The following is a 13,839-nucleotide window of genomic DNA, read 5'->3' as shown; positions in this document are numbered from 1 at the left end:
ACACCGCCTACGTCTCACGCCCACCGCGCATTGCCCCACTGGGCCTCGTAGTTCTCTCGAATCCAGGCGGCTTGCTGCTGTGCCTGGAAAAGACTTCATTTCCCATGATGCCTCGCGGCTCTTTCAGCCAACCAGGAAGTGTGCGGCGGTGAGTAGCTGTCAGACTCAGAGCTGAAGGCTGCTATTCAGGTGTCAAGCTGGCAGGAAAGGTAGGTGTGTCTGAGCCTTTCCGCTGTTCTGCGCAGGGCAGCCATGCTGGAGGGGACGCCTGGGCCCTGAAGCAGCGGGACTTTGTATTCATTACACGTTTTGCTTTGTTATAGGAAGACTAATGAATCCCTGCCATGGGAAATGCTCTTGCTTCATACTTTGGCCAGTGTATAGTTCAGCGCTGTGGAACATATTGGAAATTAGCAATTAAAGTACTCTTCTAAAATAACAGGCACCTCACTAGTACCTGCACCAGATTCATAACAATAGGTCCAGACATTGATACTGCTGTTGTCTTAATCTATAACGATATATGTGCCTCTTGATGAAGGGCTGCCGGGGCTTCCTTTGTTTACTAATAGCTCCTGGAATTTTGCCGAATTGTAACTCACAGGATTCGTGCGCGGACGTGGCTGGGTCGGCACGCTTTTGACGCAAGAGAGCGCTAGTACACGCTTAAAATATCTTATCATATTAGTGGCGGATAAGGGTTAGGTTCTGCTTATGTGGTACGTGCTTGGCTCCCCCAAACTTTGTACTTGCCTGTGTCCTTGCCTGTGTCCTTGCCTGTGTCCATCTGGGAGAGTTTAAGCCTACATATATTTATACACTATTGTTTTGCTGAATAGATACACTTTTAACATGAATGTGATTGGCAAAACCATGATATCCACATTAAAGGTCCCCATAGACGCAAAGATTCTTCTTTGGTGAACGACCGATTTCAGTGCAGTCCGACCAATCCGTCAAATTATCGTGAAGTTAGTGGGATTCGAACGATCGTACATCTTACGGTTTTTCGTCCGACATCTGTCAGAAAATTGATCGGCCAGGTTTAAAAACCTTTATCTGTCCCAGTGCAATCTATCTATGTTTGCAGGGCCAAGCAGGCAGCTACCTTTCAGTTTTGTTGGCAATATCACCTGAAAAGGTCTTTTTAGTTGATGGACACATCGTACATTTAAACGATCATTTTGAGATAATCGTGGTCTCACGACAACGATTGGATCTCTTAAAAATCTTTACATCTATGGCCAGCTTAACAGTTTGCTACCTATAAATACTTGCTTTTTTTGTGATTACCACCATGGGCGCTTCGCCAGTGGGGCGAGTTGAGGCTGTCGCCGTTTTCAAACTGGAAATTCGGCTCTTCTAGCGCAGAGAGCAGTTAGGCTCTGCGCTAGCGTACTGGCCCTCTCTGCCGCCCTTGTGGACCCCCTCAGGTGCAAAAGTTAAACACATGGGGGAGGCAGCAACTGCTGCTGCCTCAGGCGGTGGAGGGGCCAGGATCACCCCTGTCTACTACCAGGTTCCAGAGTCAATGCAGGGCTCTTCCCTGTGCACTTGTTAAATGGAAAGTTCCCTGGCTGACACACACAGGTCACAGACTGATGGACTGGTTTTTTTTCTATGTTGTAATCAGTAACTGACAGATGCACAGGGCTGTTTTGATTGCTGCTCTTTTCTACCTAAGTACAGTGGCAGTCAAAACTCCCAGTGTGCCATTAGCCTTAGAAATAAAATACTGCTTGGCTTTAGGGGTCTGTAATCAAACAGAATACACGCTGCACAGAAAACTTGCAACTGCATGGAAGGCAGAAGTCAAACATAAAATGTGTCTCTCGATTAAACTTTGAGAGCTGACATGTCTGGATCGATATTGACTGATTGACTAAATCTTGAGTGACTGTGGTTCTAACACAGTAGAACTGAATTTTGGTCGCAATAAGGGTTTTGTAATTTAATTTAGACAATTAAACCATGCAGGTCCAGACTGAGATTCAAAATGGCCCCTAGCCTTTCAGGTACACAGAAGCCCAAAGAGCTCCCCATAGGCTCAACAAATAGTGACTGTCTTTGGCATCTTCCAGGGGCCCTATTTGTTAGAATCTACACATTTTCAATTTCAACCTAAACCCATTTTAACTGTAGGCTTTTACTACTGAATGAAGGCTGATTATTTCTGTATACCATTTTTGACTAAAACAGTTTATCTTACTCTTAGGGCAGAGACACACGGTCAGATTTGGGTAGATTAATCGCCCAGCGACAAATCTCCGCTTCTTCGGGGTGACTAATCTCCCCAAACTGCCTTCCCTGATGGCTACAATGAAAATTGATGGCGGAATGGCAATTGGAGCGCTTTGTTGTCCGAAGTCACCCAAAGTTTCCTCGTGAGGTAACTTTGAGCGACTTCAGAAAACGAAGCGCTTTGAGTGCCATCCGGCTGGCAATTTTCATTCCAGCCGGCGGGAAGGCAGTTCGGGGAGATTAGTTACCCCAAAGAAGAGGAGATTTGTCACCCGGCGACTAATCTCCCTGAATCTGACCGTGTGTCTGCCCTTAAATTACATTTTAATAAGCTATGTAAAACATGACACAAAGGCTATAATTAAATACTGTATTATTGATTATAACATTTATTGCATTGAAAATATGCCCTTTTTGTTTTGCAGGGGCAATTCAGTGTAAGCCCTATTTTGAACCGAACAAATGGCAGCGGATAAGAAACTTGTGTACAGGTGTATTGAATGCAGTAAGGAATCCAGAGAACTGTACAGAGACTACAGGCATGGCGTGTTGAAAATCACCATTTGTGTATGTTTTTTTTTTTATACCCATTTATTTCCATTTAGACCACTGTTGTTGTCATTTGTCCATTAAAAATTAATATTGTACAAAGTAAAAACAACTCATGGATATATAAGTTGATGATAATTATGGGGCCACAAGATAACACAATTATTTAAGATGGATAAGTGAATACTAGAATATAAGTACAGTGCCTTTGTAAAACTAGTTGCTCGTACATTGCATTTATGTGCATTTACATATATGGCCGCCTAAGAATACTAATCAAAATACAAAAGTACAGGTATGGGACCTGTTATCCAGAAAACTCTGGACCTGTGGTTTTCAAGATAAGGGATCTTTCCTTAATTTAAATAATCAGACCTTAAGTCTACTATAAAATCATGTAAACATTAAATAAACCCAATAGGCTGGTTTTGCTTCCAATAAGGATTAATTATATCTTAAGTTTGGTCCAAGTACAAAGTACAGTTTTATTATTATAGAGAAAAAGGCAATCATTTTAAAAAATTTGGATAAAATGAAGTCTTTGGCAGACCACCTTTCCATAATTCGGAGCTTTCTGGATAACGGGTTCCCGGATAACGGATCCTATACCTATACTTTGATGTTTCACTAATCTTTTCACCCTCTTAGGCTTTCACCTTTGAGTTAACTTTTAGTATGATGTAGAGAATGATATTCTGAGACAATTTGCATTCGGATTTCATTTTTTATTATTTGTGGTTTTTGAGTTATTTAGCTTTTTATTCGGCAGTTCTCCAGTTTGCACTTTCTGCAATGTGGTTGCTAGGGTCCAAATTACTTGCATTGCTAAGAATAGGAGGGTTAAATATGAATAGGAGACGGCCTGAATAGAAAAATGAGTAATAAAAAGTAGCAAATTTGCAGCCATACAGAACATTTGTTTTTTGATGGGGTCAGTGACCTCAATTTGAAGACTGGAAAGAGTCCGAAGAAGAAGGCAAATGATTCAAAAGCTATAAAAAGAAAAAGTGAAGGCCAGTTGAAAAGTTGCTTAGAATTAGACTTTCCATATCATAATAAAAGTTAACTTAAAGGCAAACGTCCCTTAAATGAAGTTCAGAAATCATTTTCAGATTCAGAAGCAACAGTTATGACCCATGTGCCCCACCTCAAGTCACTGATTGGTTACTGCCTGATCAGTGGAAGCCAAGAGGGTTGCAAAACAGGAAGTAGTGTTGAGGCTATTATGTTAGACACCCAGTCACTCCAGCCTTTATACATTACATTTACTATATTTGAAACATGTTTTATTTTGCCTATCTACAGTATTTACCCAGTTTTTATTATTATACTGAACTGTTCCTTTAAAGCAACAAATGTTTAAATGTTAGTGTTAAATACATGGCACATTTATAAAGCTCATGTTTTGCTCGCACGTGTGCATTGCAATAATGAAACACATATATTACAAAAGTTGAAGGAGAAACGCCATCCTAAGAAATAGTTCCACGTTGTTTTCTATCATGTTAGTTGAGCAAAATAAACTTTAATTACACACATAAATTATTATAATCGTGTTTCCTTCGGTCTTGGAGTTCGCAGTCACAGCAAGCAGGCAGGTGCCATTTTGTGGATGCTGTTATGAAGACAAGTTTTGTTTGCTTGTTGAATTTGCGAAGGTGTGGAAGGAATTTTGTGTACATAAACCGTTGCAATTATATTATACCATTGTAGACCCTGAAATTAATAAAATAAATTCAAACGCAGCATAAACAGCAGTGCAGGCAGGGCTCTTGGGCATAGCTAGCCAGTAATAAAAGTCACAATCATATTTTAGACTCTCAGAGCAATAGATTTTTGGGTGCTGGGGGGAATTGATCCCCATCTGAAAGCTAGAAAATAGCAAATAATTCAAACACTATTAAAAAAAGAAAAAAGTTGACGCTAAGAAAATGGCATATTCTATACTACAACTAACCTTTTTTCTTTGCCTCACTGGATAAAGGGATGGATCAAACTACAGTGTTTGAAAATTGGAAAGAGTTATTAGCCGACATTTATATAAGGCAAGTAGAAATGCAGGTGGAGTAAAGGCCGATCTGCTCTGTTGTGGCCCGTGTTCTTGGTGTACTGGAAGCAGATTTCAGAATGAAAAAGCTGCACAAGCAGAGAAAAATCCTAGTGTGCCCTGCCACTGCTCTAAGCAGAAAAATTGCTTAGACTCCAAAGCTCCTGACCTTCAAAGAGATAAATACAGATCATTTGTTTAGCATACAAAATCCACTGGAAATCCCAAACACATATAATATACAGGGTGTTGTCTTGTGTGCAGAAAAGGTCAAACACAGCAAATGGGTGGTAAGGTATTACTTAGTCTGCAAAATATATATAGTGAAATGTTTCTTACCAATTTTTTAGAAATTGTTCAATGGCAATGTTAAAAATCAAAAATAATAACACTAGATTCAGAGTTTGTCTGCCATGGCTGAGGTTGTGCACTGACAAAGTATTCAGGATAACTATGTGTTTGTCCAATCTCATGTCTTTTTACTACTCTCTGGAGCTCATTCTGTAACTCATGGAGAGCCCCACAGTCTAAAGGAGACTACTAATGCCTAAAACTCTCTGCTCTGTGAAACTACAATTTTATTGTTAATACATTTTCCCTTTTTTTTTTGTTTCTATGCACGTGTCTCATCTTCCAGTCTCTCATTCAAACTATTGCATGATTGCTAGGGTAAATTGGAGCCTAACAACCAGACAACTACTAAAATTGCAAACCAGAGCTGCTGATCAAATAGATTAATCAAAAACCACAAAAATCAAAAACCACAAAAATAAAATTAATACTAATTGCAGATTGTCTCAGAATATTACTGGCAAATCATATTTGAAGGTAAACTACCCTTCAGAAATGTATTACTGTTAAACTCCCAAATGCTAAAAATATCGAGATTTGCATTTATTTGCAGAGAAAATTGAGAATTCAAGATATGTGGAGTGACTTAAATTGCAGCTGATATTGAGCAAATTGGCAATAGGTTCAACACACAATAAGAGCCTCGTAACATATTTGCTGACCTTCCTACAACATACAAAGTTGGAGAAGCGAATGGGACCTTGGGGTACTGTTTCCCATAATTTTTGCTGGTGTTCTTTACCAAACATAGAGAAAGGAGTTAAGGTTAAACATGTGACCAATGTCTAAGATGTGTGATCATGTGCATGCACACAGATTTTCAGGCCAGCACACAAAGCAAAATGAAGTGCGCACAAAAGTAAAATTGTTGTGTGCTCAGTTACTTATCTTGGCTTCTGGTTACCGCAATACTGTAGGAATGGGATTTGTTATCCAAAATGCTTGGGTTCTGAGGTTTTCCAGATAACAAATCTTTCCATAATTTGGATCTTCATACCTTAAAACTACTAGAAAATCATGTAAACATTGGATAAACCCAGTAGGGATTAATTATATTTTAGATAGGATTAAGTACAATGTACTATTTCTATTATTACACAGAAAAGGAAATCATTTGTAAAAATGTGGATTATTTGATAAAATGGAATCCATGGGAGACGGCCTTTCCATAATTCGTCGCTTTCTGGATAATGGGTTTCTGAATAACAGATCCCACTCTTGGATCAAGCCACTTTTGGCACATATTTTAACGAGATTCATCAACCTTTTTCAAAAAAATAGGGAAGAGACTTTTATGGTATTTTCTAAAGTAAATATTCACATAAGATATAGGCTAATATTGGGTGTATGTGTAGAGGAAACCATAGTATGCAGTATTGCTATGCCTTGTGACAGTTGGGTATTCATTTGATTATACCTTGATATTTTTGCTTTTTTTCGTTTTAGAAATCATGTCAGAAGCCAGTGGACAAATATATAGAGTATGATCCGGTCATTATACTGATTAATGCAATGCTGTGCAAAGCACAGGCATACAGACATGTCCTTTTTAACACTTCAATCAATGTAAGTTGTATTTCCCCTCTTGTTTAGGTCTCTATCAAACGCTCACCCTTTTCAAAACTGTTGTCGATTTTATAAAGGTAACAACTACAGTAACATGAGCACTGAACATTTTTATGTTGCTGGCAACTTCCAGTCTGTTTCCTATGTCAGCTTTTATTGATCTCTATGTCCTCTGCTCTTCCAGTAACTATTAGATTCTAATCTCATTTCAAAAAACAATTCAGTATATGTATACAGGGAGACCTTGCTGTCTTTTATTTTGTACACAAATAGTTGCTCCAGCTAAATTTGTGTAGAAATCGATCCTCAAATGGATGGCAAAAAATGCACCAGTTTTCGGTCATAAAAGGTTAGGATGTACTTCAAAATGTAACTCCTTGTGGAGATGTGCAGGTTGATAAAAAAAAAAGCTGACCCTAGCCCACCTTTTTCCAATCTAGACCTAACCCAGTGATCTCTCAGTATATATATACCTGCAACCAGTGCCACCATTAGAAATCACGGGGCCCTGTACAACAAAACTTTTTGGGGCCCCAACCACCCAGCCCCCAAGCCCCACCCCAGATCCCTGCCTACTCCATGTCACAGTTAAAAGACCACACAGACATCAGCGATAAAAACTGCAACCCCCCCCCCCACACACAAGTTATAAAAAGCTATTGATGGTCAGGGCCCCCAAATAAGTTAAAAAAAACTGTGGCGCCAGGGCCTCCCCATAAAAGTTTTTTTTTTTTAAAAAAATAATTGGTGACCAGGGTAGCCCTATAAGTTAAAAAGCTTGAAACATGTCACTGCGCATGAATAAATACAGAATTAGCAGATCTTTCTGCCTGGGGGATGCTCCTTCCCCATGCTTATTGTGAGTTTCTCTTGTCATTTCTATAAAAGCAGATACTTGACTACTGTGTTTATTATGTGCCATAGCATAAGTTAGAGTCCTTCAGCGGGTCGGGTACCCGTGGGTTACCCGCAAAAACCTTCCTGATTCTTGATGGACAGCGGGTCACAGGTCTGGGTTGCGGATAAGGTACGTGCAGGTCGGGTAGCGGGTAAGAATACGGTTGTGGGTCCAGGTTGCGGATTGCAGGTTGCGGGTACAGGTTCCAAAAAATGGACCCACGCAGGACTCTAGCATATGTGTCTCGAGGAGGATGTATTGTGTAGGTACCTGTACTGCAATAGCTGCAAGCATAGATGGGTCCGTTCAAGTCTGCCCAGTTGTCCTAGATGCAGTGAAAGGGGGACAATCTGGCCTCCACAATATTTTGCTATTAAAACTAATGCAACTGCACTATTGAATTCACACAGAAGAGGAAATGATTGTGTGAGCACTCAGCCTGTAGCACTTGAATATTTTTGCATGGTGGTCCACTTGTTATCGCTACATGTCAGATAGGGCACTTTTTATTGTTCATTCATTGTTCACTGAATCTTACTCATTTGGGCTCATTTACCAGCACTGAGCAATTTTTGCAATTGGTTAGTAATTCATAGAAACCAGTGATTAGCATGGATAGCTACTGATAGAACAATGAAAGCATGCATAAGTCTGACTGGCTTTGGTTACTGCCCTAGGACTTAGGGGCACATTTACAAAGCTCGAGTGAAGGATTCGAATAAAAAAAACTTCGAATTTCGAAGTGTTTTTTTGGCTACTTCGACCATCGAATGGGCTAGTTCGACCTTCGACTACGACTTCGACTACGAATCGAACGATTCGAACTAAAAATCGTTCGACTATTTGATCGTTCGATAATCGAAGTACTGTCTCTTTAAGAAAAACTTCGACCCCCTAGTTCGGCAGCTAAAAGCTACCGAACTCAATGTTAGCCTATGGGGAAGGTCCCCATAGGCTTGCCTATGTTTTTTGGATCGAAGGATATTCGTTCGATCGATGAATTAAAATCCTTCGAATCGTTCGATCGAACAAATAATCCTTCGATCGTTCGATCGAAGTATTATCGCTAAATCGTTCGACTTCGATATTCGAAGTCGAACGATTTTACTTCGATGGTCGAATATCGAGGGTTAATTAACCCTCGATATTCGACCCTTAGTAAATGTGCCCCTTAGTGTTAGTAAATTAGCCTCAATGGGGTATATTAAACAAAAAGTGAAGTTAGAGATCGTCACAGTCCACTAGATAGAAATTTCGCCACTCTCCGTTCATTTCTATGGGATTTTTAAAAGAGTATTTATCAATTGGTGAAAGTTCATCCTTTGATAAATACACTTTTCAAAATCCCATAGAAATCAATGGAGAGGGGCAGAATTTCACTCTAGGGGACTGTGGCGATCTCTAACTTCACTCTGATAAATATACCCCTTAGACTCCATATTAGTAGCTTTGTGAAGATATCAGAATGTTCTGCGAGCTTCATACTCGTTAACAAGTAAACTAGTAGCTTTAATATGACTACCCCCAAATAAAGCCATTGAGCTAACATATTAACAATACAAAAAATATGTTTATTTTGTGTTCATTTAGATCCATGGGAAGCTATGCATATTTTGTTTGCTTTGCGAGGCCTACACCAGGTGGCTGCAGCTGGCAGGCTCCAGCAATATAACTGACCCTGAAGATATCATTCGATATGCCAAAGAATGGGATTTCTACAGGCTGTTTGGAATAGCTGCTCTTGGTAAGGAAGGACAATTGACATATGATTTACTTTAATGTAACATATGCATGGCAAATGTGGAGTTTGTACTGTATGTCAGAATGGTCTGTACTTTTCTGTACATAGAGTAGTCTTTATTAAATAAAAAATGGAAAGTGAATCTCGCAAGTGATTTACAGAAACCACTGAATAATTTCTCCCCCAAAGAACTACCACACTAGTCAGAGCCCACTATTTTCCCGGGCAGGTAGCAGTCAGTCTGTGGAACTGTTATCTTTTAAGGTAGTTCTTAGGCTATATTACAGTGAAGCACATAGCTACTGTATAATTGCAGTGCCTCTTTCAAACTGGAGAAAGTAATCAAATGGGCCCAGGCCCTTTCCCACAGTTTGCTTAGTAACCTTTAACCTTTCTATCAGGGATGCACCGAATCCACTATTTTGGATTCGGCTGAACCCCCGAATCCTTTGCTAAAGCAAATTAGGGGTGGGAAAGGGAAAACTGTTTTTACTTCCTTGTTTTCTGACAAAAAGTCACGTGATTTCCCTCCCGCCCCTAATTTGCATATGCAAATTTGGATTCGGTTCCTCTGCAGAAGGATTCAGCCGGATCGGAATCCTGTTGAAAAAGGCCGAATCCAGAATCCTGGATTCGGTGCATCCCTACTTTCTATTGGCCCATGTAGATAGAAGGTTTTATTGGGGGAGCATGTTGCACTAGTGGGTCCTCGCTATGCTCTTAGATGAGAATGTGCGCTCTTATCGAACGACATTTAAGCAACATAATATGATGTATTGCACGGTAGCACATATTTTCTACATTATATTTATTTAGAGAGAAACCAAACTTTTAAATGTTATTGTTTACACAGTTTTATGGTTTTTATTTTTTCAGACTTTGCTCAAAGGAATAGTTCTTACTGCTGCCTTGTTTGATCTCTGTCATGTTTTGCTGCTTTCAGATAGCTACACCCCAGTGCTGTAAAGCCAAGCCTCTTGTCCATATTCATACTCATTTTCTGGATTATTGTAAAGGGATTATGAACTGACAGGAGGGTTTTGGGAGTAGATAAGGAGGAGTATGGATGGAAGAATCAGGCAGTGGTTTAGACAGAACTAGGCATGTAGTTCATGTAAGAAGAATATTGATATAGATTTTGATGCAGAACAATTGTAAATATTTTTACAGTTTTAAACATATAGAGGCCCATTTATCAATTGTCGAATTTCAAATTCATGTGAATTTTTTTAAATTTGAATATACTCACAATTCAACTGGGAGGTTATTTAAAGGGAAACTATCGCGAAAATTGAAATTTAATACAAGCTAATATAAGAAATACAATCAATTAAAAATTTGGCATTGTTTCTGAAATAATCAAGTTAATATTCACTTTCCCTTTCTCAGCATCTGTTTCTCTTCCTTCTGTCTTTATGCAGCAGTTGGGTGTCAGATTAATATTGCAATATATATTAGAGGCGGGGCTCCCTTTCCTATCAGATATATATCTTCTAGGCAAAAGGAGCCCCCCTATAAGATATATTGGATCATTCATCTGACACCCAACTCCTGAATGAAGACAAAATGAAGAGAAACAGATGCTGAGAGAGGGAAAGTGAAGATACACTTGATTATTTCAGAAACTATAAAGAATTTTTAATTGATTGTATTTAGAAAGTTTTTTTTATTCCAGTGTGATTAAACTTATATTAAATTTTAATTTTCGCGATAGATCCCCTTTACGAAAAAATTTGGCTAATATTCGATCGAATGGTTCCGACCCGAAAATTTTAATCGTATACGATTCGTACAAATCAAATTTTTCTCCTGAAGGAAAACTCAAATGTCAGGAAGGCTATTAACACCTCCAAATGGCTCAACGGACTTCTGCCACTGACTTGTACATGAATTTAGCAGGACTCGAATTAGGACTGTTTCCATGGTCGATAAAACTCACATTCAAATTCAGATGGTAAGCTGTTAGCATGGCAGATAGATAAGATTATCACGCAGAAGTGTTCATTTCTGTGCTTTTAGCCAGCGTTTGTGCCAGGCCCAGACTGGCAATCTGTGGGTTCTGGCAAATGCCAGAGGGGCTGCTGTATGGCTCCATAGAAAGTTACCATATAGTGGGCTGGTAGGGGGCTGTTTGGGCTGGTAGGAGTCTGTTTGGGCCTCTGTGTACTTGGAATGACAGGGCCTATTTTGACTCCCAGTCCAGGCCTGGTTTGTGCCATACTACATAGCTGGTATCAAGGTGTTTATATCACATAGAAGTGAGCACTGCAACATAATGGCGACATTTGTGAACACAAAGCTCAAAAGACACATAGCTGTAAACTTGTGTAAAAACCAGTAAAAGGAGCAGATTAATGTGTTTATTTATTTCTTCTAGAACAAGCTGCATACCTCACTGGGGTCTTTATTGCTTTGTATCTAGCAAGGCCCAAATCTCTTCAGTCACATGCTGACTTTGCTTTGCTTTTAAAAGCACTTTTGCTGTCGAGCTATGGAAAGCTTTTGCTGATTCCAGCAGTTATTTGGGAGCATGATTACACCAACCTGTGTCTCCGGCTCATAACACTGTTTGTCTTAACATCCAATATGCAAGCAATACGAGGTAAGACCAAAATACACTCAATTCTTTCTTTGCAAGAATGTTGAAAACTATATAGTATATTTCTTTGTGTAAGAAATTTGATAAAATTGTATAAAACAAAATAGGGGTCATTTACCAAGACCGGACAAGAAATGCAAGAACACGAAGGAACACTGAAAAAAAAGAGTGGATTGCAGCATCTGAAGACAAATCGGGACCAGATAAAAACAGTGTACAAAGTACAATATGGCTGATTGGAGATGTTTTTTGCACAATGCCTAGCTTTAGTAAATGAACCCCAATATCTCCTTCAGTAGCCTCCGGCAAACTTTAGAAATAAAGACAATTGTTCTGCTGCATGTGAGTCTTCTTAAAAGCTGTAATCCATCTTGAAACATTATCACTGATGTCCTGGTGGAGTCACTGGCTAGCTACTCTGTGGTTTGTCTACAACCAACACCTATCATTGTGCAGCCAGCAGTTGTAGTTTTACAACAGCTGGAGATAGCTATTGAGGGCATAGCTTATGACACGCAAGCACGCCATAATTGTCTACTTGCCAGGGACTAAAACTAAGTTTGATTGTTCTTTTTGGGGTTTGATACATGGGAAACAATTTGTGACGCAGACAATACCAGCAAGGTTTTGTTTTAGCCTAGGTGGTTGGAATGCTTGTAAGCTGCTTAGCTTGTTCCTCAGATGTGTAATTGACTATTATTAGTGCTACATTATGCAACAGAGTTTGTAGGACAATAACTGACACTAAGCCCTATGGGCAGAGACTTCGACGTACATTTATCAAGGGTCAAATTTTGAATTCAAGTGAGTTTTTTAAAACTCCCATAAACTCAAAATTCGAGCAATCAAAATTTATTAGTAAAAAGCTAATTTTCTCAGCTCAGACGAATTCAATCGACCAGAAAACTTGACTTGAATTGAATTCGAATTAGAAAAGCTGCAAACATCACCACATTGATCCCTGGAACTTACTTATACAGTAATTCAGCCGGTTTTAGGAGCCGAATAGTCAAATTCGAGTTCTTAAAGGGCCAGAGTATGATAAATTTCAAAATTCTAATTAAAACTAGAATCAATTTGGATAATTCACAATTCGAATTTGAGAGTTTTGATCCAAAAAAAAAAATTGTGAATTTAAATTTTCACTTCGATTCTTAATACATCCGCCCCTTTATATGTGGCCTAATACATCATTTTACTTGCATGGGACCTTTTTGGAAATGTGATGTAATGTTTATAAAATGTGGTCTACATTCAAATTATTTACTTTGACACATAAACGATTGATATAAAAATAATGCATTTTTTTCTCATCTTACAGTAACCCTGAACGTAAGCAGAAGGCTGTCATTTTTAACAATCCTTAGTGGACTACTTTTTGAAGCAGCACTATTTTGCATCCACCATAAACAATTAGACATTTGAACTGACCACATTTTTTTTATCTTTTGCAATATAATGTATTATGACCATATTATTTATCTTTTTTTTTTTTTGTCTTTTTTGTTTGCTGGAACTCCCAAACTTTAGAAAAAAAGGACCATCTATTCGTAAGCATTAATCTGAACATCATGGTTCAAGTAAACATAAAATATATTTTCAATGCTGTACAAAGTTTTTTTTATGTCATAAGTTAAAGCTGCAAACACGGATTTTCCCAGATGACCTGGCAATGCATATATGCTGCATAGACGGCCTCCTTTCTCCAGTGCTTTCCAGAAGTACCAGCAGGTTTTTTTTGCATTTGGTGCTGTTGACAAATGAAAGGGGGAAAAAATCATTCATGTATTTTTTTTTATTATTAGAATATTTTTTATAATAAACTGACATTTTGGTACAGAATATAA

At 38.8% G+C, this 13,839-nt stretch overlaps 1 protein-coding gene across 5 annotated transcripts; it reads left to right on the top strand.

The window, feature by feature from the left end:
- Nucleotides 1-24: 24 nt before the first annotated feature.
- On the top strand, nucleotides 25-13,602 carry arv1.L (ARV1 homolog, fatty acid homeostasis modulator L homeolog). 5 transcript variants are annotated; one of them, XM_018262992.2, is made up of 6 exons: nucleotides 25-148; nucleotides 2,667-2,808; nucleotides 6,635-6,754; nucleotides 9,243-9,396; nucleotides 11,771-11,995; nucleotides 12,100-12,330. In XM_018262992.2, the coding sequence occupies exons 2-6, from the start codon at nucleotides 2,704-2,706 to the stop codon at nucleotides 12,267-12,269; spliced, it is 774 nt and encodes a 257-aa protein (XP_018118481.1). In that variant the 5' UTR covers nucleotides 25-148; nucleotides 2,667-2,703; the 3' UTR covers nucleotides 12,270-12,330. The 5 variants fall into 5 exon arrangements, with proteins under 5 accessions (XP_018118481.1, XP_018118483.1, XP_018118479.1 ...); XM_018262990.2 differs by having other exon boundaries at nucleotides 80-209; XM_018262993.2 differs by lacking the exon at nucleotides 12,100-12,330 and adding an exon at nucleotides 13,314-13,602 and having other exon boundaries at nucleotides 89-209.
- Nucleotides 13,603-13,839: the final 237 nt, after the last annotated feature.

Source organism: Xenopus laevis, chromosome 5L, assembly GCF_017654675.1.
Source record: "Xenopus laevis strain J_2021 chromosome 5L, Xenopus_laevis_v10.1, whole genome shotgun sequence".
Taxonomy (NCBI): Eukaryota; Metazoa; Chordata; class Amphibia; order Anura; family Pipidae; genus Xenopus; species Xenopus laevis.
Note: the sequence above shows the minus strand (reverse complement) of the source record. Positions and strands in the feature narration are given on the sequence as shown.